At 41.7% G+C, this 23,535-nt stretch overlaps 1 protein-coding gene across 1 annotated transcript in view; it reads right to left on the bottom strand.

Moving 5' to 3' along the window:
• Positions 1 to 391: 391 nt before the first annotated feature.
• Positions 392 to 23,535, bottom strand: part of FBXO9 (F-box protein 9) — a 52,941-nt gene continuing 29,797 nt past the window's right edge. The window contains exons 6-13 of the mRNA XM_006137744.5: positions 22,731 to 22,861; positions 16,554 to 16,668; positions 14,491 to 14,609; positions 13,953 to 14,043; positions 8,197 to 8,292; positions 4,594 to 4,687; positions 3,396 to 3,550; positions 392 to 1,817 (exon numbers count right to left, since the gene is read on the bottom strand). Coding sequence (XP_006137806.1) covers positions 1,709 to 1,817; positions 3,396 to 3,550; positions 4,594 to 4,687; positions 8,197 to 8,292; positions 13,953 to 14,043; positions 14,491 to 14,609; positions 16,554 to 16,668; positions 22,731 to 22,861 — 910 coding nt within the window. The 3' untranslated portion in view covers positions 392 to 1,708. The remainder of the gene's footprint in view (positions 1,818 to 3,395; positions 3,551 to 4,593; positions 4,688 to 8,196; positions 8,293 to 13,952; positions 14,044 to 14,490; positions 14,610 to 16,553; positions 16,669 to 22,730; positions 22,862 to 23,535) is intronic.

The raw sequence follows: 23,535 nt of genomic DNA, 5'->3' as shown, positions 1-23,535 counted from the left end.
TTTGAAGTATCACTAAGTGACCAAATTGAGAACTACTGAATGTCACCTAGATAAAAAGTTTAACATCTTTAACCCTTTCCATACAAGTTAAACATTGGTATTTCTTTACATACAGATGTCAATTGCAGACCAACTAAAAATAATCTAAAAATCGGAGGTTTTACCATAACCCTTACAATGAATAATTTCATAACAGGCACTCTTACTTTATGTATTTAATAGAACTTCATTGTCTTGAAGACCAACAACTGAGATTTGAAACAACTGATATTTTTAAATCTCAGTCGTATTGAAACATGACGTAATCCTTACTGAGTATAAGTGTGTTGTACAGGCTCCTTACTGAACACAGAACATTTTACTATGTGAAAAAAGTAAATGTACTCATAAGTCACTAAGAAATAACAATTAATTTATTTGCAAAATGTTAATTTATTGATGTATTTTTAAACAGTGTAGCTCCATGCAAGGGTACACTTTACAAATGTTGGAACAAATAAAGTTCATTTAACAACTTTTTTGTACTTGCATCCTCTTAATTCCTAATCGGTATTTTGAAATAAGTTGTTCAGAAGATAAATTTGTAAGGAATTGCTTTAAGAAAAGAAATCTTACATGAATTTAGTAGAACAAATGTAGAAGCTTCAGTTGTTTGAGAACCCAAAGTACATGTTTATCATAAGCAGCATACAGTTTCTGCACCAAAATCCAAAGTCACATACAGTGCCTGCATGAAAAGCCAAGGAATATATTTTATGATAAGCAATACATGGTACCTAAAAATCTGTAGCAGCCCCAGAAGTTAAATGCCCAATGAATTTACAGTTTCTGTAGCAAAGCTAGATGAAGGATTAGCAACGAAATACAAACATGTTAGAGTGAGCCCTGTTCTCATTAGCGCAATCAAATCTGAACAGTTCACAATCACCATCCCAGCAGAACCATGCACTCTCAGAGACTTCCCTGCACCACCATATGCCCCTTGCGTCAGACTTACTCCTGACAGTGGTCTGCCACCCAGGGATGGTAGGCTCTAATGGGCCGATATTAAGATCAGCTTACATTTATGGTGCATTATCATTTGGTGCATTATCATATGGTGCATTTATGGCTGAATTTTATGATTGAACTTCACACTTGTTCAGGTTTCTTTGCTCTTGATTTGCTTTTCAGAAGACTGATGTTTGCACTTAATGTATTGTCATTCCTTAAAGGCAAACAAAACGCATTTACTTTAAAAGAAAAAAATTGTCTTCTCAAGTCACACACAGTTTTAAACAGATGGAGGACAAATTATTTCACATTTGGAGCCTATACCAGAGTGCACACACTAAATCACGTGTACAGTAAGTTTTTCTATTACAATTCTTCCTGGACTGAAATATCATTAAGGTGCATAGGCAGATGAAGACTTGCATTTTAGAGAGAATGGTTCATAACTCTGTATGAAAAATGACACGTAAAAACTTTTCATGTTATCAAAGTCTTTTCACAACATAAATGTTTAAAACAATTCATAAGCTTGATTTCAAAACAATAAAAACCCAGCCACCCTAAATCAAATAGAACATATTACCAGTATATATTCTTCCAAAAAGATTCCCAGAACTTTAAAATAAGTTTCAAATATATACAGATGTAAAACTTAAGTGCTCATTTGCTCTTATCTTTTATTCATGCAAGAGTTGCAAGAAGAGAGATGTATTTCTTAGAGAGGCTTTTCTGAAAATGCAGTAAAACTTTTCACTCGTGCAAAAAACAGAGGGGTGTACATCTTGTCAATGTCAAAAGCAGAGACTGCAGTCTCACCAGTAGATCTACAAAGAATGTTAAAAAAAAAAGTAGTGAGATACCTTCACAAAATACAAATTGCCATTTAAATCCTTCAATCCTGTATTTCAGGAGTGTGATAAGGAGTAATACAGTATTTTCATAATGTGAAGTGTGCATAACGTCACAGACACACAAGCTAACCTTGTATATACAACACCACTTCATGTGAAAACATGGCCTGTGTTTTGTCTCTCCCATCTAACCAATATGTGTGTGTATATTATTAATAAAATGACAAATGATTATCAAGATAAAGAAATGTCATTCCATGCTGCATTATATTTTTCTCTCCTGTCATAGGATTCACAATTTGGAATACAAGGAGGAAATTGTCCTTGTTAAGCAGGTAAAGTGAGGCATGTTTAAATTTAAAGCAAAAATACTATTTTTGCATGTTTCAGTGAAAACCATGAATGTAGACTACAGTAAAGTGATACCATATCTTATTAGCCTATTTAATGTTCATAGGTTAAATTCCCAGTTATGTTCTCTAGCACATGAGGATAGCCTCCTGACCTATGCATTGATATGTGCAACTCTGTTGGTCTGCACCAGTTGAAACCTCCCCTTTGGCAGAACTCCAGCATAAGGGCTATGCAACATATAAGCTCCCCAAACTGGGCTTAATTAGGATCTAAATGTTGCATAGTTCTTGTGCTGTCCATCAAGAGAACTTCTCCTGTAAAACAAGTCATAGTGTAAGAGTGACAACCTTCAAGGATTAGTCAGGGTGAAAGTATCAACTACTTCCCTGAAGCGGGATTTTTATTTTATTTTCCACACCATGAAAACAATTATTTTGCTCATTCATTATTAACTACAAGCTCACTACACTAAGGAACTGGTCCCTATGCAAAGCCTAAGCAGAAAACATGTGGGGAAGTATGGAAAGTGTTGGGAAGCCTCAATTTTCCCTACAATTCAGAATCAGGAACATCTGAGTAGCCCTTCTATGACTGCTGCTGCTGTAATTAATAGGTAAGAATAATGACCACAGCCCTCTGTGCCCCCACAACTCAAAGGTCTGAATTAGTGGGTATGCAAATGGAGTCTGCCCTTATCTCTCACAGACAGACATAGTAATAGGGCACATTACTCCACAGCAGACCGGGAGCTGGAAAGTATCCTTGCAGAGGCTCCTTGCAGTGTTCCCTACATTTCACACTTCACAAGCCCATAGGTAAAAAGAGAAGTAGTTCTAGAAAGCAGTTTTGAAAAACATCTCCAATAGGAACAAAAATATTTCTGCTGAAGATTGTCAGGTACAATAGATCAAATACTAGTCACAAATTTTAATACACTGCAAAAACTCCATGCCTTCATATTTCAGATAGTTTTACATTGCCAAAAAGTAGTGATCTTTTCAGTTCTTAGAATGAAAGCTATACTAACAAAATGCCAAACCAAGACCATTATTTATTTATATTCAAGTCATTTTTTAAACCAAAAAACTCTTATCACACTTTACCATTAAACAGATTAGGGTTAGGATTATTAGATTAGGGTTCCTGCCACATTAACAAACATTTTTCCTTGCTCTTGTTCCAAGCATATTAACTTACTTATAAGTTATGTGACAAGAATGATGGATCCAAACAAGCTTGTTGAATCTCTGGCGGCCACTGGAACACAGCTGTAGACCTACATGAAAACTGTGTTCTGTTTCTTGTATAGGAACACGGCGGAAATACCGGTATTTGTGGTAGTCAATTGGTTTCTGTACAACAAACACGAAGTTTAGAAACATAAAAAGAATATACAGCACTACTCTGGTATTATTACTACTACTATAATACTTTAAATAAGGGTTTAAAGAGAAAAACTCCATGCCTTCATACATAGGATACCTTCACATATTTTACATTGCCAAAACATTATGATCCTTTAAGTTCTTAGAATGAAGAGCATGCTAAGAAAATGTCAAACCAAGACCATAATTATTTTATGTTTACATCATTGGTTTAAACCTCATTTTACCACCTCCTTATTTACTATACATTCTAAAATGTCTCATACATAGAAAATGCTAGAATTAAGTAGTAATGTTACTTGAAAAAGTGCTTAACTTATACCAAGCTAGACTAAGTTGGATGTTCAACACCACAGCACTTGTAATTATTTGGATGCTACTTACTATACTTATTTCTTTTTTTGTGCAACACCTGTTGTTGAAAGTTATAGTTACTCCCCATTAAACTCTTGGCTGGTTTTTATTTAGATTCATTTATTGAATTGCTGCAGAAATAAGTTCCATACAGATGAAAGGTGGTGTCTGAAAAAGGTCTTCGTTGCTCTTCCCACCTTTTTCCTTCTTCCTCTGGCTTAATTCTCATGCCACAATCTTGTGAACTAGGTATACACATCTTTTTAAATTTAGCAAGGCTGTTACAAATTAATACAGGCCTTGTGTAGCAACCAAGCTTGGGGAATTGTTGGAAGAGGGCTTATTAGGAGAGAAATGGTGTCTAAGTGTGAATAAAATCATCTTACAGCAAACAAATAGGCTTGACACAGTATGCTGATGCAGACAGATTGCTTTCTTGCTTCAGAAAGTTAATATATTTTTGGACAGAGACAAATAAGTTATTAAATTACCACAAAGAGCCCTTGTAAAATATCTGACATAACATCGCTAGTCTCTGGTACAGCTCACATCTTCATGCGCATTTTAAGAACACAACTGTGTGAAAGCCTTAACATAATCCCACTTTATTGACCCTCTTGTTTTCTCATTTCTCTGTACTTTATTTTGGTACTTACCTCTTCCTTCTTCTTCATTAATACAGCAAATACTTTGGTTTGATTGTCCGTATCCTGGGAGAGGCGATAATGGCCAAGCAAGATTGCATCAGTTCTGGAAAGTTAAAAGGGATGGTCTTAAGTATGTATGGTTAAAACACGGCGTTTAGAGAGGGAGTTCTCCAGGTAAGGGAGAAGTGACTACAGGACTCGAGGGAAGTGGCTGTCTGCAGTGTGTGTTGTGTTTGGGATTTTCTTGCTGTGTGCTGAGTTTGTGCTTGTGAGTGTGGTGGGTCCCTCACCCCCTTTCCCTGCCCTCCTCCCCCAAACGGAGCGTGTGCTGTGACTGGCAGCTGGAAACTGTTAGCTTCTAATTAAAGCTTGAAATCTAGAAGCCTCTGCTGATTGGCTGAGCCTTGGTAGGGGGAGAGACTATCAGGGAGTCCAGGGCTTTAGAAAGGAGAGAGTCAGCAAACAGGTGCTTGCGAACAGGTGACTGCAAACAGGGAGTTTGGAAGGGGAGATGGAAGCAGGAGAGGTACTATTGCCTTTCCTTTAAACCCTTTTTTAGGACAGCAGGTATGGATGGTGATAGCTTTGCTTTTGTTACCTGCACAGCATGTGCCATGTTTGTCTTCCTCCCGGAAGAAAGAAGGGATTTCATCTGCATTAAGTACAAGCTGGTTGCCATTTTGGAGGAAAAAAATTAAGAGGACTGGAGGCCCAGGTGTCAATCTTCTGTTCGATCCAACAGGATGAAGACTTCCTCAATAGAAGGCAGAGTTAAATCCTGCAAACAAGGCAGGAGGAAGAGCCAGAGAGGGCAGTACAGGAAGAGGGAGAGAACTGGTAGCATGTAACTACTAGAAGGGGAAAAAAAGGCCTGCACAGGAATCCCCCATTCCTACAGAGGTAAGTAATCGCCTTCAGGCTCTATCTACAGGCTCTGTGATGGTGAATGCTTTGGAAGGGACCTTACAAGGAAGACATCGGAAGGGAACCAATCCTACCAGAAGGCATGGAATGCATAGTCCTAGGAATGGGGGTTCCATGACCACCACCCCCAAAACAAGAAGGTGGGTGGTAGTGGTCAGGGAATCCCTCCTAAGAGGGACTGAGCCATCTACCTTTTAGAGCAAGCAGTATTTTAAAGAAGCCTTATTGAAGGCACAGAAAGAAACCATTCCAATGCGTAGCAAGAGAAGCAAATATAGTAGGAGACCAGACTGGCTTACCGGGGAAATCTTTGTTGAACTTAAGCACAAAAAGGGAGCTTACAAAAAGTGGAAACTTGGACAGATGACTAGGGAGTGGTATAAATGTATAGCTCGAGAATGCAAGGGAGTTATCAGGAAGGCAAAAGCGCAATTGGAATTGCGACTCGCAAGGTATGTGAAGGATAACAAGAAAGGTTTCTACAAGCATGTTAGCAGGAAGAAGGTGATCAGAGAGGGTGTGGGGACCTTACTGGATGAGGGCAGTAACCTAGTGACAGATGATGTGGGGAAAGCTGAAGTACTTAATTCTATCTTTGCCTCTGTCTTCACAGACAAGGTCAGCTCCCAGACTAATGTGCTAAGTGACGCAGTATGGGAAGGAGGTCGACAGCCCTTGGTGGGGAAAGAACAGGTTAGGAACTACTTAAAAAAAGCTAAATGTACATAAATCCATGGGTCTGGACTTAATACATCCGAGGCTACTGAGAGAGTTGGCAAATTTCATTGCGGAGCCTTTGGCCATTATCTTTGAAAAGTTGTGGAGATGGAGAGAGATCCCAGATGATTGGAAAAAGGCAAATGTAGTACCCATCTTTAAGAAAGGGAAGAAGGCCGATCCAGTGAACTATAGGCTGGTCAGTCTTACCTAAGTCCATGGAAAAGTCATGGAGGGGATCCTCAAGGAATCCATTTTGAAGCACTTGGAAGAGGGGAAAGTGATCAGGAATAGTCAGTATGGATTCATGAACATCAGGTCATGCCTGACTAATCTGATTAGCTTCTATGATGAGGTAACTGGCTCTGTGGATATGATGTACCTTGACTTTGACAAGCCTTTTGATACGGTCTCCCACAATATTCTTGCCAGCAAGTAAAGGGAATGTGGATTGGATAAATGGATGGTAAGATGGATAGAAAGCTGGCTGGAAGGTCAGGCCCAGCGGGTAGTGATCAACGGCTCGATGTCAGGATGGCGGTCGGTTTGTACCGGAGTGCCCGAAGGTTCAGTTCTGAGACTGGTTTTGTTCAACATCTTTATTAATGGACTAGATGAGGGGATGGATTGCACCCTCAGTAAGTTTACGAATGACACTAAGCTAGGGGGAGAGGTAGATACGGTGGAGGGCAGGGATAGGGTCCAGAGTGATCTGGACAGATTAGAGGACTGGGCCAAAAGAAATCTGAGGTTCAACAAGGACAAGTATAGAGGCCTGCACTTGGGACGGAAGAATCCCAAGCATCGTTACAGGCTGGGTACTGATTGGCTAAGTAGCAGTTCTGCAGAAAAGGACCTGGGGATTACAGCTGGATATGAGTCAACAGTGTGCCCCTGTAGCCAAGAAGGCTAATGGCATATTAGGTTGCATTAAGAGGAGCATTGCCAGTAGATCCAGAGATGTGATTATTCCTCTTTATTCGGCTCTGGTGAGGCCACCTCTGGAGTATTGTGTCCAGTTCTGGGCCCCCAATTATAGGAAGGATGTGGACAAATTGGAGAGGGTCCAGCGGAGGGCAAAAAAAATGATTAAGGGGATGGTGCATATGACCTACGAGGAGAGGCTGAGGGAGTTGGGCCTATTTAGTCTGCAGAAGAGAAGAGTGAGGGGGGATTTGATAGCAGTCTTCAACTTCCTAAAGGGAGGTTCCAAAGTGGATGGAGAAAGGCTGTTCACAGTAGTGGCGGATGGCAGAACAAGGAACAATGGTCTCAAGTTGCGGTGAGAGAGGTCCAGGTTGGATATTAGGAAAAACTGTTTTATTAGGAGGATGGTGAACCACTGAAATGGGTTACCTAGGGAAGTAGTGGAGTCTCTATCCCTAGAGGTGTTTAAGTCTCAGCTTGACAAAATCCGGGCTGGGTTGATTTAATTGGGATTGGTCCTGCCTTGGGAAGGGGACTGGACTTGATGGCCTTCTGAGGTCTCTTGTAGCTCTATGGTTCTATGATTCTACTAGTAGCTTTACTATGTTATAAAAACACATAAGTGTTAAGACTGGCTAGTAAGTTCTATTTTTCCTTTCATTACTGACTTGTGCATGTGTTTTAAGGATATAAGTTTTTGAGCCAGGGAACAGTTCTTTGTTTTGTAAAGCATCAGCCCTGTTATTGGTGATAACAGGGCTCGACAAATTAGGCAATCTACTTGCCCGTGGCAAGTAGATTTTAACTCTGCAGGGCCGCGTAGCACGGTCAGCAAGAGTGCAGCACGGTCTGCGCATGCGCAGCGTACACTTCCATGCGGCTGGTGAGCCCTGGTGACGAATATCTATGCCACAATGGAAATAATAAATTATATTAATTTTTTTACTAATCCTAAATATAGATGCTAACATGAGTGAAAAGTGTCCCTTTTCTGTAAGGGAAAAGGGAAGGGGTGATGCAGACAAATGGACAATTTCAACATACCTTGTATTTTTAGTCCGTAAACGAGGAACAATAGATTGGGGATCTTCAGGAGTTGTTAGCATCATTACTTGACCATCTGGAAAGAATCGCAGGTATCTGAAAAATACAATTATATAAATCAGGAATAAGGGATCTTTCGGAAAAGGCTTTATTTTCCGAATGATCCCCATCTAGACTGGCGCTTTTCTCCGGCAAAGCCCCAAGCCGGAAAAAAGCGGCAGCCATGTTTATGCAAATGAAGCGGGGAAGATTTAAATCCCCGCTTCATTTGCAATTGCGATGTGGCTAATCTGCATCCCTTTTCCGGAAAAGGGGTGCAGTCTAGACACAGCCTTTATGTTTTCTCATGGCAGTCACACAGGTTAGCACCTACAATGCTACATTCTTAGCATTTGAATACAGACTTCCACATTTTCAAAAGCATAGAAACAGCTCATCAGAAACCAAAAGACCTGGTTTGGGACCAAACTGTGTAGAATTATGCAAGAACACAGAAGCTGAGAACTTTTGTTCAGAGTAGGAATACAGGAAAAGAGCTAATGACCAGAAGCCAAGATGAACCTCGTATAAACTTTGGGATCTTCTTTCTACTCAGCGTCGACAGAGAGAAGTGTAATTAGCACTTAACTCATATTAATCTGAAGACATCTGTTTAATAATACTTCTGTACCGGAATACTCCAAAAGGAATTTTGTGCCAAAATATCCAAAATTCTGCATTTTTATTTGTCAAAATAATGCAATATCATACCAGTTTCACTTATTTTGGTAATTTATTTATATTACTATACAGGGGAACAAAATCATTATGACTATTCAGCATTTCCTAAACACATAAAAAGTAAGGGTAAGTTTACACTTACTCTGCACCCTCTTCCGAGAGAGGGATGCAAATGAAGACATTCGAAATTGCAAATGAAGCGTGGGATATTTAAATCCCAGCTTAATTTGCATAACTGCATTATAGCACTATTTCGAAATAACAGATGCGGTTATCTCGAGAGAAAACCCTTCTCTCAAAAAATAACGCTTACACTTCATACAATGAGGTTTACCAGTTATTTCGAGAGAATAACCGTGTCTTAACAGCGTCTATTATTGTGAAATAACGCCATAACGTGATTATGCAAATGAACAGAGCTCGCCAAACCGCGGCGAGCCCCGCTCCCCAGCCGCGCTGTCTGGCGATCTGCGCATGTGCAGATCACCCGAACCCGGCTCCTCCAGGTTGCAATCTACTCGCCACAGGCAAGTAGATTGCATTATTTGTCGAGCTCTGTAAATGAAGCCCGGGATATTTAAATCCCGGGCTTCATTTGCAATTTCTAATGTCTTCATTTGCATCCCTCTCTCGAAAGAGGGTGCAAGTGTAGACATATCCTAAAATACAAATATTTGGATTTTCATTTAAATTAAATTTCTTTTATTTTGATATTCTGTAAGTCATAGAATCAAGTCCAACCCTTAAGGCAGGTATGGCGAAGTGGGGGTGCTGTCTGCTCTGTGACCCGGGGTTCCCCTGTGCTGTGATGGGAGATTCTCATTGACTCTCCCAAATGTGTATTAACTCAGACACCCAGGCTCAGCCTCCCAGGGAGGGAGAGAAAGGAAGGAGGGTGGAGACCAACACCTTGCTGGGGGGCCGGGCTGGAAGAGGGTTTTAGTTTGTCTGGAAGCATGGAGGAAACAGCCTAAGCAAGGAGCTGGGATTTAGGGCCCCATTCTCCCCCATCTCAAGGGGAGCTGAGACATCCTAGGCCTGCCCTGTAACCAGATTACATCTGTGCTGTATCCTGGAGAAGCAATCAACTCCCTCTATTCTACTAGCTGGTGGAGTCTGTTCGTGCTACTACTGACAATGATTAATAATAGCATAAATGAAAACACTGTACTCTCAGACTTTCTTTAATGGACTTCTGCTGCTGCATCTTTTTGTACATTTCTTTGAAGTTTACATAACTGGTCAAATCCACCTTCATGCACACATTCAGGCTGTCTTGACACTGTCAATCTTATGGCAGGAGTCTGGAGTGTACAAGGGGTTCAAGGGTGTATGATGGACTCAGGGCACACGGTTGGGGTACATGGGGGTACAGAAGTGTTATGGCAGGGGACTGAGCATGTGAGGGTAGAGGAGTCTAGGGATGTGAGAATATGAGGGACTCAGGGCAGTGGGGTCCAGGTGTTTGATGGGCTCAGGGTTGGCATGTGGGGGGTGCAAGAGTGGTATGGCGCTGCAGCCAGATGGGTACTGGGCTCCAATTGAGGGCTCGTTGGCCAGACTTCATTTTTAAATAAAATATAACGTCCAACACAAAAGGTTTCAACATTGTATTTATTTATGGCAGGAATGGGGAACCTTTTTTGGGTCAGAGGCCATTGACTAACAGAAAAAAAAAAAAACAAAAAAACCAAACCGAACCCTCACTGATGTGACCAACTGAAACCCCTCACTGCCCAAGTGCTCCAGCACTATAAAGGGGGAGGGGCAGGGATGACTGAGGTTCAAGACTTCAGGCCAGATTTACTCTTCTGGGGTACCAGGGTTAGTGGATTTTGTAGGCCTTGTTCAGTACTGGGCTGGGCCAAAAATGAAGGGGTAAGTGTGCGGGATGCCACGCAGTGGGATACGGATGGGAGTGCAAGGTCTGGGCGGGAGGTGGGGTATGGAAGGGGATGAAGGTGTGAGGTAAGGTAACTGACCAGGGGGCAGGCGCTGTCTGGTGGGGGCAGAGTGTCTGGGCAGGGGCTGTCTAGCCAGGGAAAGGTGGCAAGGGGTGTCCGGGCAGGGGACATGTGGTGTCTGGAGGGGAGGATGAGTGAGGGGATGGAGGGGAGGCTGAGAATGAGGGATGGTGGGGGGGTAGGGGAGGGGAAGCACTTGTTTTCGTACCGTGTGGCAGAAACAGTGTAACACGCATCCCATGGTTCCCATTCACAGAGGAAGCCTCCAGGAAATGTTTCCAAGAGAAGGAAATGGGCAACATTTGGACTCATTTTTAGTTCTGGGTTTCCCCCATGCTGGGGGAAGGAAAGAGCTTTTGCACTGAACCATGTTTAGCTCTGCTTGTTCTCTGTATGCTGGATCCAGTGCAGAACTTTCTCCCGTTCACCTCAGAACTTTCTTCCGTTCACCTGCACCCGCAGGAAGCAGGTGCTGGCATTCTAGTCTTGGGGGGCTGCACCAGCGCTGGCTCTCTGCTCCAGAGGGGAGTAAAGAGAGGCTGAGCTGCGGCTTCAGAAGAGCCATATCTGGCTCCCTAGTGAGCCATATTTGGCTTGTGAGCCACAGGTTGCCGACCCCTGATCTAGGTCTATCCAACCTGCTCTTAAATATCTCTAGTGAGAGATTCCACAACCTCCATAGGCAATTTATTCCAGCGTTTAACCACCGTGACAAGCAGGAAGTTTTTCCTAATGTCCAAACTAAACCTCCCTTGCTGCAATCATCTGAGGACAAGGAGAACAATTTTTCTCCCTCCTCCTTGTAACACCCTTTTAGATACCTGAAAACTGCTATCATGTCCTCTCTTTTCTAAACTAAACAAGCTTAATTATTTCAGTCTTCCCTCATAAGTCATGTTTTCTAGACCTTTAATCATTTTTGTTGCTCTGGATCTTCTCCAATTTTTCCGCATCTTTCTTGAAATGTGGTGCCCGGAACAGGACACAATACTCCAACTGAGTAGAGTTGCAGAGTACAATGGACAAATGACTTCTCGTGTCTTGCTCTCAACACTCCAGTTAATGCATCCCAGAATCATGTTAGCTTTTTTTTTTTTTTTTTTTTGCAATAGTGTCACACTGTTGATTCATATTTAGCTTGTGGTCCACTATGACTCCTAGATCCCTTTCTGCAGTATACCTTCCTGAACACAGTCACTTCCCATTCTCTAGGGGTATGTCTACACTACAAAGTTAATTCAAAATAACAGCAGTTATTTCGAATTAACTTTAATAGAGTCTACACACAGGCAAACCGCTATTTTGAAATAAATTCGAAATAGTGGAGCCCTTATTTATCCTTTATCTGGAAAAACTTAAACAACAAATAGTCTTGCAGCACTTTAGAGACTAACAAAAGATGTAGATGGTATCATGAGCTTTCATGGGCACAACCCACCCCTTCAGATGAATTCAGAAGTGGGTTGGGCCCATAAAAGCTTATGATATCATCTACATTTCTGTTAGTCTCTAAGGTGCAGCAAGACTATTTGTTAAGTTTTTTCAGTTTCAGACTAACACAGCTACTCCCTCAAACTTTTAAAACTTGTAAGTGTTTCTCAACTTTCAATTGTACAAATTGGGGTGTGAGGAGATAAAATCTTTGCCTCTAATGAATGCACACAACTGTCTCCACCAGTTGGTGCAAGCTGAACCATTTTTGTACACTGTATATGCCAGAATACACATGGCCTTAGCACTGCTCACGGAGCACAGAAGCAAAACACTATTTGGTGTCCATATAGTCAGATGCTAGTGCATTAGTATGACCACACTCGCGGCACTTGCTGCACTGGTCTGAAAGGCGCTTTCTGGGCAGCTATCACTCCAAGCACTTGTTGTTCTTCTGCCACAGAGGTTTGTGGGAAGAGATGGGGGGCATCCTGGGCCCTGTCTGACACTTCATCGTGCATCACTTCACATTCCAGCAATCTTTACACTTCCGTCCATATTTGGTGCCATCTTTCAATGGCTTGTGTGTTCTGCCTCCTCTGTGTGCAGGAATGGATCCCCAACTATTGACGAAAATGCCGACAGGTCTCACTAGCACATCATACATGGCAGTCAAGTTATTCCTGAAGCTGCAAAGTGACAATAAGGAGTCTGAGCAGCATTTGTATGATATGAGATTTCTTGTGGCATTCATAGAGGTGCTGACCACAGTGGAACATTGCTTTTGGGTTTGGGAAACAACCATACACAGGGAGTCTAGACTACAACAAGCAGCTTACCTGAGTAGATTTAAAAGCAATTCTTATTTAATCTCAATTTTTCTTTGTTGAACACTATTTTGATGAACAGAAAGGAAGGAATGATTTGGGGACTGGGAGAAATCTGTGATATCTTTAAAGCTCTAGTTTTACTGACATGAGCAGAAGGTTTAACTGAGGAGGAAAATTAGTTTATAAACCTACATCTATTGACCAGATCTAACAATATTCCTTATGACCATGATCCTGGAAATCCTTCAGTCAAGTAACTTTACACACTAAGTTGACAAGTGCTTGCAATACTGAGACTTATATTTAAATGAACAATACTTGGGGGCTACGTCTACACTGGCCCCTTTTCTGGAAGAGGCATGTAAATTTCACTAGTCGTCGTAGGGAAATCCGCGGGGGATTTAAATATCCCCCGCGGCATTTAAATAAAAATGTCCGCCGCTTTTTTCCAGCTTTTAAAAAAGCCGGAAAAGAGCGTCTAGACTGGCCCCGATCCTCCGGAAAAAGTGCCCTTTTCCGGAGGCTCTTATTCCTACTTATTCCTTATTCAAAGTAGGAATAAGAGCCTCCGGAAAAGGGCACTTTTTCCGGAGGATCGGGGCCAGTCTAGACGCTCTTTTCCGGCTTTTTTAAAAGCCGGAAAAAAGCGGCGGACATTTTTATTTAAATGCCGCGGGGGATATTTAAATCCCCTGCGGATTTCCCTACGACGACTAGTGAAATTTACATGCCCCTTCCGGAAAAGGGGCCAGTGTAGACGTAGCCGGAGAGAAGAAACGAGATAAGCTCATTCAGTTTACTACAGTTCTACCTGTAATATTCCACTTGGTGCCATGCCCTATAGAAACCATCAAGAGACTGCTCTCCTTGGCGTATGTATGTTGTCTTGCTGATGTACACACCTACAGAAAAGAAGCAAACAAGAAAATAAATATCTAAAAATGTAAACATCTTTTAAAAGCACATAAACTTACATTTGTGCCACTATATAATTAGACAGAGACTAACTCAGCTTTTAGCGACAAGGCTATGTTGACACAGCCCTATCACTAAAAGTCGGCACAGGTAAATGTTGCTTGTCAGCACATTTGCTGATAAAATACTTCCAGCCCCTACGAGTGGCTTTTGCTTTATCGACAGGAGAGTGCACCTGCCAATAAAGCAATGTTTACACTTGTACTTGTTGTGGCAAAACTTTTGTTATTGGGGGATAGGGGGGTAACCAATCAGGAACAACACATTTTTTTGTTCAATTTTATGTGTAGATAAAGCCAGAAATAAAACATGACGCAAGTTTTGTCGGGCAAAGTAACAATGAAGACATCTCAGTTTTCAAAAATAACCCTTACCATCAAATCGAACACGGGGTCTTTCCAGAAACATTTCCCTCCAGGAGGTATAGGGAACAAGTTTATTACAGCTTCTGCCCCAAACCCTTAAACAGGCTTGACGCCAGATTTCAGGATCCCTGGTGAAAATATGAAAGCAAAACTCACAGCTTTACAGCATCTTACAGCACTCCAATATCAAGTCTCAAAAGACGAGTGGGGAACTTTAAAAACATAGTGGTAGATGAGGTCTTGAAAGAGTCAAAAGCACTTTTCTAAGACTGTTTAATTACTAAATTATTAATCCACTTAGAGCTTGGAATCATTGAGAAGCTAGAAAGCCATTTTCTCATCATAAGGTACAACATATGATACAGTCACAATACAGCACAGAACACTGTGTGAGTTCACCCAGCAATACTCTGCGATGTCTATATGGTTATCAAAGTCACACACTATTGCGCGGGGCTTCTTCTGCCTCCTTACAAAATGGCGGAGGTTTGCCGCTCGCCGTGCAGTTCCCTGGTGACCCCCTCTAGCCAGATGCCTTGTGTCCGGCCAGACAGGGTTACCGGGGAACGGTGCTGCAAGCGGCAAACCTCTGCCGCTTTGCAGGGAGGCAGGGGAAGCCTCATGCAGCTGCCGGCCACTAGGCCGGCCCTAGGGGAAATTGTGTTATTGTGGGGACGGGGTCATGTTGTTTGAAAAATGTTCCCTTTAAATAAATAAATATATATATATATGTGCTATTGCAAAAACGTGTTAAGCGGGCACGTGTTAAGTGAAGAATTACTGTACTATTATTTTGGGACTTCTCCTCTCCATTTGAAAATATGCCCTCTCTTTTGTGAGCAAGAGTGCTTCTTGCTTGTAAACATTCAAATATCACCAAAACATATTAGTTGATATTTGACTAATAGCTTCTAGTTACCCAGACGTTTACATCACTATCATCAGAGTTATTCAAGCACTTGATTAGTATTATCAAGAGTTTAACATAGAATACTCATGAATACAGAGAGAAGGATTTAGCAGCCTAAAATAAATACATACATACTCTTAATACAGGCTGCTTTCCTCTATGAATTTACAAGTCATTCTATACCAATGCTAATTATATCAACCTCTCATGTAGTTTCGCCCTCCCCCTCAGGGATGTAAGTGACTAGTTGAGTAGTTACTGGACTAGTCGCTTCCCCCACACTTGCTGCCTATCAGAGAGAGGAAGCAAGGGGAGGGAGCAGGAGCTGATACTGGGGGGAGACCAGCATGGGAAAGCCAATTCCCCCCAGCACCATCTCAGGAGCAGGGGGTAAGGAGGGTGAGGAGAGGCATAGCAGGGGACCAGGCACGAGTTGGGAATCAGCTGATTCTCAGCTCACGCCTGCTACCCCCCTTCCCCCATTGTGCCTCTGCTTTTAAAGATATATTAAGAGCCTGGCAGCTCTTAATACATTTAAAAGGCAGAGCTGCAATGGGGTTAGTTCCCAGGCTAGACGCTAACCCTGCTGAGGCTCTGTAGTTTTCCCCTCTTATTGACTAATTGAGTAGTCGATGGAAATTCCATCAACTACTTGATTAGCTGATTACCCACAATTTAACATCCCTATTTCCCCCTCGCCTCTACCCCATCAGCAGATCTCAAAGCACTTCACAAAGGTGGTCAATATTATTATCCCCATTTTACAGATGCAGGCATGAAGAAACAAAAAAACGTGGGAAAGGTCATCATCAAGCTAATGACAGAGACAGGAATAGAACCATTATGCAGGGTTATTATACACAAAACTATGTTTTTGGCAATTCTAACTGTTTATAGCTCAATATACAGCCTCTGTTCACGTTTATTTAAACAGTATTCTCAAGAAAATGTCAATAGGAGGTAAGTGCCACCAGGAATTTTCTAATTCCAATTCCCACAGTGACTTTCTCTACCTAAATGTCTACTAATTGCATACTAGTAACCAGTTTAAAGCCTAAGATTAAGATCTGTTTTATTAGTTCAGCACAGAAAATCTCTTTGTTCTCAACCCAAAAGAGCAGAAGGTAAATCTCTCACAATATGGATAAAGTTTCAACTGTACCTGGCACAAATGTAAAATCCTCTACAGACCATAGATAGCTGCTCTAGTGACCTTATGTCCAAATCACTGGAAACCACCCATCGAAAAATGTACATTAGCACTTCCATAGGCAGCACTGTGAACAAGAACATAATTAAGTGATCACATTGTCATAAGACTATCAAAAAACTATTTCCTTAATTTTTTTATAGCTACCAAAATCCTATTCTTCACGGGAATTTAGAGAACAAATTTGATTGGGAATAGCCAACCAAAAAGCTTACATAAAAATTCATGATAAACAACTTACTCCTGAGGGAATTCTGCACCAAAAGAAATATATACTATATTTTAAAATTCTGCCAATTTTATTTGGCAATAAATATATGAGGCTCCAGCATGACAGTTAGCAGCAGAGGCCACTTTAGAACAGCAACCTGAAGACCTCACTTCCCTCAGTAGAACTTGGCAGTGAAGCTGCACCTGACCCTGACAGTGCAAGAGCTGGGCCTCCCCCCCCCCCCGCTCCCCCTCCCCCGCTCAGGAACATCATGGGGCCTGCCTCTCTGAGCAAGGTGCAACCTGTGTGTGTGGACAAGCTGTCTTAACTCAGCCGAATTCAGGTATGGAGGGGTTTAGCATGGGGCAATCTGAGTGTGTTTGGTTCACTCCAAGATCTGGTTGCACAGTGGCTTGTTTGGGGATTCCAGGCACAGGGGCAATGGAGCTCTGCAGGAGATCCAAGTGAAGATGGTTTGGGCTCATCAATGGGGGTTTGGGTGTGGAAAGATGGGGCTCAGTGAAGGGGATTGGTGAATGAAGCATGTCAGGATGAGGGTTTGATGGGTGTGCTTTACAGGGGAGCCCATTTCCCTCATTTCCAATACAGCCCCTTATCGAACCCCACTGCAGGCATTCACTGTTGAACAAAAAACAGGAAGGCTCCCAGCACACAGAAGGGGAGCCTGACTGGCACTAGGACACAAAAGGCAGCGTTCAGTTGCAGAATCAATGGAGCAGAGACACAATCTCCTTCAGCTAAGTAGCTCTACTCTTACAGAAACTGATGTGGAAGGGTGTGTGTGTGCATGCACGCGCACATGCACATGGGAACCCAGTGTCACATAACTGTGTGCCTGCCTATGCCTCACCTCTGTTTGGAGGGGGCAATGAAATTCTCCCCCAAAACTGAGTCCATGGTCATTCCCACCCCCACAGCCTGAAACGCACAGCTTCTCTGTCATTTTCTGTAGGGCAGTACAGGAATTCACCAGGAGGAAGAGGGGGGAAGTGTTTTCTGTGGATGTGCAGTCAAGCAGTATGCCCCCAGAGTAAGAACTGCATATAATATACAAATATAAAGGCAACATGACATGGTAACAAAACATTTGTCAGATATGGACTACACAGCTACATTTCTTTTCAGGAGACAACAGGTATATCAGATAATTTTATAAAAATTATTTCTCCAGAGATTTAAAAATAAATAAATAAATAAATAAATAAATAAAAGAGCATTTTGTACATTTACCACACATGTAAAGCATTTACCACGCATGTAAAGTAAAATGTATTTCTTAAACACACTTTTTATATCTTGTGTGTGAGCCAAGCTGTGATGCCCTCTGATATCAAAAGCTAAGAAGGTTCAAGCAAGTTGGTACTTGGAAGGGACACCATTAGGAACTAGGGATGTTAGGGACTAGTCAATTCCTCCCCCACCCCCATTGCTGCCTCTATCAGCAAAGGAGGGGGGCGGAGGAAGAAGGGGCACTCAAAGGGGCAATGCTGCATAGCTGATCCCAGGATCAGCTGTGAGGGGCTACCGTGCATGGAACCCTGGGTCAGTGGGACTTCCCACTGGCCCCGGGCTGCAGGCAGAGTTCTGCATTCCTCCTTTGAAATATACAAGAGCCCCAGCAGCTCCATCAACCACCTGACTCGTAAATTAACGGTTACTTAACATCTTTACTAGGAACACATAACCTGTATGAAGTAGTGTTGGTTAATCAATAGTCTATCACTTGTCCCTCTGTCAGTATTGAGCGAATTGGACCCAGAAGGTGTCAGATAGCAAGGTATTATTGGAGGACTCTTTCCAATTATGTAATAAATAAATATCCTAATCAAAGTTACAGACAAGTGAGATACTAAGAAAATTCTCATCCGAGTAAAGGTAGAGTAAGAAAACCCTGGAGTTTTAGTCAGGATTCTATCGGCTTCCATTCTGCCTCCCTAATTTTTTTCTGCAGTTTTAGCTGGATATAATCTTCTTTATTACCTTAGCCTTTACTGTTAAGAGTGTTGGCATATGCTGTTAAACAGCTGCTGCTTTCTACTGTCTAGGGATGAACAAAAGTAAAGTGTGAGATTTGTTTAGACTAAACTGCTCTGAGATCCCTTAGTAAAAACTGCTAGAGAAGCGTAGTACTCACCAGTGACAGATGCTGTAGTTAAGGCTACAAAACTATTTCTATTGAGTAACTGTTTTTATATGTTAACTGATTTGAGGGAAACAAAGTGCTCTTTTGAACGGAAGTGTTTTGATATTTGGTCTCAGCCTTAGGTGACTTTTCTGGAAAATCTGAGCAAATAGCATTTAGTCATTTGAGTAGTGAGATGGACAGGGGAAAAAACTAATTTTTATGATCCCAGATGATTTGTTCATTGATACAAACACTTGAACTTTGGAAGTTAAAACTCAATTTGGAATTATTACTAACTGAGGAATCATGCCTTTGCTACATTTTGAAAACCCCGAATTTAGTAACAAGTACCTACAAAAATACCATTGGAGGCATATGCAGTTAAAAACAGCTATGCTAACAACTATAAAGCTCATGCTCCTTTACCACTGTTAGCTTTATGTACACACATGTATGCTATTGATATACATTCATAGCAATACAGTACATAAACAGGCTCCAGACAGTCTTTGGCAACTTAAGTGCTGGAAGGTGCATTAGCTGTAATTCTTTAGAATGTAATATTGCTGCTTAAACAGCTAAAACCTTAAAAATCCTGAGCCTTTGGCAAATTGGTGCCTACTAATTTGAACAACACTGATAATTATCACTGGTCAGTCAGCCAAAGCTAGTGAACCTGGATGCTTATATTCTTTTCTAGTTTAGCAAAATCTAGGAAATTAAACACAAACACTTAAGATTCATAAGTCAATTGAAGAATTTTTTAAAATGCACGTATCTTAGCAATGTTAGACTTCTGGTGAGATCATAAATATCTTATTTGCTTTTCTAAAAAAATGCATCACACTCTTGGTGGGATATAAAAATCTAACATTTATGTTAAATAGTAGCAGTCTGATCTTCCCCAGCTTTCTTGCATCAAGAACTAATCACCACTCCAAAAAACAAACACGCACACATGCTACTGCCATCTTTGATTAGTGTTCTCTTATTTACATTCTACATTTCTTTCTGTATGCCAGACAGTAGCTAAAGAAAACAGAATAGAAATACAATCAAAGAATGCTTTGCTGGCATTTAAATATTGTAAAAATAAGGGAATCATGTTCCAGGCATAGACAGTGTCTTATGTGTTTACAGTACAGGCAGTCCCCGGGTTATGTACAAGATAGGGACTGTAGGTTTGTTCTTAAGTTGAATCTGTATGTAAGTCGGAACTGGCATCCAGATTCAGCCGCTGCTGAAACTGATCAGTTTCAACAGCGGCTGAATCTGGACACCAGTTCTGACTTACATACAGATTCAACTTAAGAACCCCAGGAGTCCCCAAGTCAGCCGCTGCTGAAACTGATCAGCAGCTGATTCCAGGAAGCCCGGGGCAGAGCAACTCTGCCTCGGGCTTCCTGTAGTCAGCCGCTGGTCAGTTTCAGCAGCGGCTGACTTGAGGACGCCTGGGGCAGAGCAGCTAGGGTGCTGCTGGGTTGGTCCAGTAGCGCGGCCGCTCCTCGGCGCTACTGGACCAACCCAGCAGCACCCCAGCTGCTCTGCCCCAGGCATCCTGATTCAGCCGCTGCTGAAACTGATCAGCAGCGGCTGAATCAGGACTCCTGGGGCAGAGCAGCTGGGGTGCTGCCGGGTTGGTCCAATAGCGCCAAGGAGCGGTGCTGCGGGACCAACCGGCAGCGCCCCACCTGCTCTACCACAGGCCCCGGGCTTTGCTCCACGTCTCCCTGGTCTGCTGGGGGCACTAGCTGCGTCCCCCCCCAACAGACCAGGGAGACGCTGAGCAAAGTGGCGGAGGACCCAGGCCGGACCCGCGGCCCTTCCAGATCAGCGCCGCGGGTCCGGCCCGGGTCCTCCGCTGCTTTGCTCCCCGTCTCCCTGGTCTGCTGGCTCTTCCAGCAGACCAGGGAGACGGGGAGCAGCTTTTCTCGCCCCGGAGGAGGCGGGTGGCGGGACCAGGCATCCCGCCGCTCCAGTCCTCCGGGGCGAGAAAATCCCCATTCGTAACTGCGGATCCGACATACGTCGGATCCGCGTAACTCGGGGACTGCCTGTATCTTGCAAACCTAGATCTTGAGCCTGGCTTTTTGGTGTTAGTAGAATAATAAATGCACATGTGACCACAAGAAATGAAGCCATTCCAAGTTCTCTTTCACATCCAGCATACTTTTCTCCCTAAGCCAGTGGCTCTATAACTGCTGCAAAAATGATCAATAGTGATCCCTTCACCCGATTAACAAATGTATTAAAGATCAATATGTTAGTGACTGTCAACTCTACTACAAGCAGAGAAGCGCAGTAAAATACAGGAATAGCATGGAGACTTAGGAAGAAATACTAAAAAGGAGAGGAGATCTTGAGGCCTTCTCCCACTCAGGCAGAGATATGTAGGGTTGCCAGATGGTTTCAACAAAAATACAGGACACACTTGACATTACATCATAATCTACATTACATCTTATTTAGAAAATACCGGACATTTATATTTTCTCAGTTTGTTTCCTGAACAGAAAGTTCAAATACTGGACTGTCCAGTTCAAAACCAGACACCTGGCAACCCTAGAGATATAATATAATATACTAAGTGCAAACTTCCAAATTTTGGGGGGGTTAAAAAAAACAAAAACAAAACACACACCAAGAAAACTGGTCTAAATGGGAAGGGTTAAAAACATAGCAGATGACAGCAAAGAATGCCAAAGTTCTGCTGAAGTTCCTTATTTTTTGCCCAAGCCAAGACAAACTCTTAAATCTAATTATCTGAAAGGGTTAAAGGTCTGATTATCTAAAAGTGTTGAGCACCATCCACCAAAAATCATACCTACTGTAACTGTCAAATTGGATGCCTCAAAATGGAGGCATTTCCCTGCCCTATCCCTCCACCCAAAAAATATCACTGCTCATTTTCAAATACCATGGCTAAAGTTTTCTAATCTGCGTATGAACTGATTCATTTATAGCAACAGCTATGAAAATGCTTGCTTTCACTGAAAGGAATCTGACACTCTCCATCAGCAAACATAAAAGATCCACTTACATAAAACAAATCACTTTCATTCACAAAATTATAGCAATTTCACATTTTCTTATACACATGAGTGTTTCAATTTTCCTAAAACAAAGTCAGTTTTAAGGAAAGGTAAATAGCAACTTTTTTTTAAAAAAAAAGCAAGAGGCACGACAACAAATGTTAAGAAATCAGAATTTAGGACCCACTCCTGCAAAGACTTGTACATGTTAACTTTTACACCTTGGGAGTAGTCCCAGTGAAGTCAATAGGACTACTCATAGTATGTCGGACAGAACACCTGCTTATGTCTTTTAGGATTGTACCTTAACAGTTAAGACAGTCCTTCAATGTATTCAAAAATAAATAAATATATGTCAGCCTATTCCCTCTCCCAATCTCAACATACTGAACATAACTGTCAGAGGTAAACAAGACAAGAGCACTGAACATTCATCCTAGCTAAAGGAATTTTAAAGTGAAGCACTGATTTTGCAAGCCGCTTTGCATGAGTCTGCCTGCATGGAGTAGCTTACAGGTACAAGAATATGTATGAAGACCGACCTGGTAAGACAGTTGAACTTTATTCCCAAACATCTAGTTATTATAATGAACAAATAGATACCTTGAGTCGTTTACAATGACATTCTTTAAATTTAGTTTTTAGAATAAAAAACCCCAAACATTTTATTAAAACTGAGCTTGAACATATGACTCTAAAAATTCCTTCTTTACAAAGTTATGACATAATCAATCACACACCTGAGATATGAGTCTGACTGACATCAAGATCAGGCTGACAAAGTTTGACTGAGGATTCTTGAAGAGCAAGTTGCTGCTGAAAATAGGACAAAAGATCAGCCATCTTGCCATCATCATCACCATCCTCAATGCTGAAGTAAAGAAAAATAAAACATGTCAACATATAGCAATCACGCCAACCTTTTTCTTATTTGATAAGATTTCAGATTTGTACTTTGTAATTCCTTTAAGATTTCTTATCATATGATGATAATTTGCCAAGAAACCTCCCCCCCCCCCCCGATCTAATCAGGTTTATTTAGGTTTTGATAAAAACAAAGTGTTTATAAGAGAGTATGATATTAAGAGAAACATTTCTGTAGTTATTTTTCTTTTAATCCCAAACCAAGCAGTTTCTCTCTCTGGATTTCTATGTTCATCTACAGTAATTGCAACATAATCACTGAAGAACTGTGCTAGTCCATTAGCAGCAAAATATTAAAGCAATTAGTTTATTTTTGTCATCTAACATGAACAACACATACACAATAAAATAGAAGCATTACAAGTGAAAATTAAATAATATTTTATAGAGCTCATTATAGTAATTATTGTAATGATTTACAGGCTCACTTATTTTTTTACATGGATAGTGTCCCTTTGTGACTTTCCTCAGAAACATGTTGATCTTTTAGAAGAAGTGGTTGGATAAAAGGACTTTGGCATGGCAACACTCAGCATTGTGGAAAAATCCCAGAAACAACACTAATCCACAACTCCTGAGTTAGGTACTTGACCTTCAACATAAGGAATAGGAAGAAATAGT

The sequence above is a fragment of the Pelodiscus sinensis genome, chromosome 3, assembly GCF_052426305.1.
Source record: "Pelodiscus sinensis isolate ZL-2025 chromosome 3, ASM5242630v1, whole genome shotgun sequence".
Lineage (NCBI taxonomy): Eukaryota > Metazoa > Chordata > Testudines > Trionychidae > Pelodiscus > Pelodiscus sinensis.
Note: the sequence above shows the minus strand (reverse complement) of the source record. Positions and strands in the feature narration are given on the sequence as shown.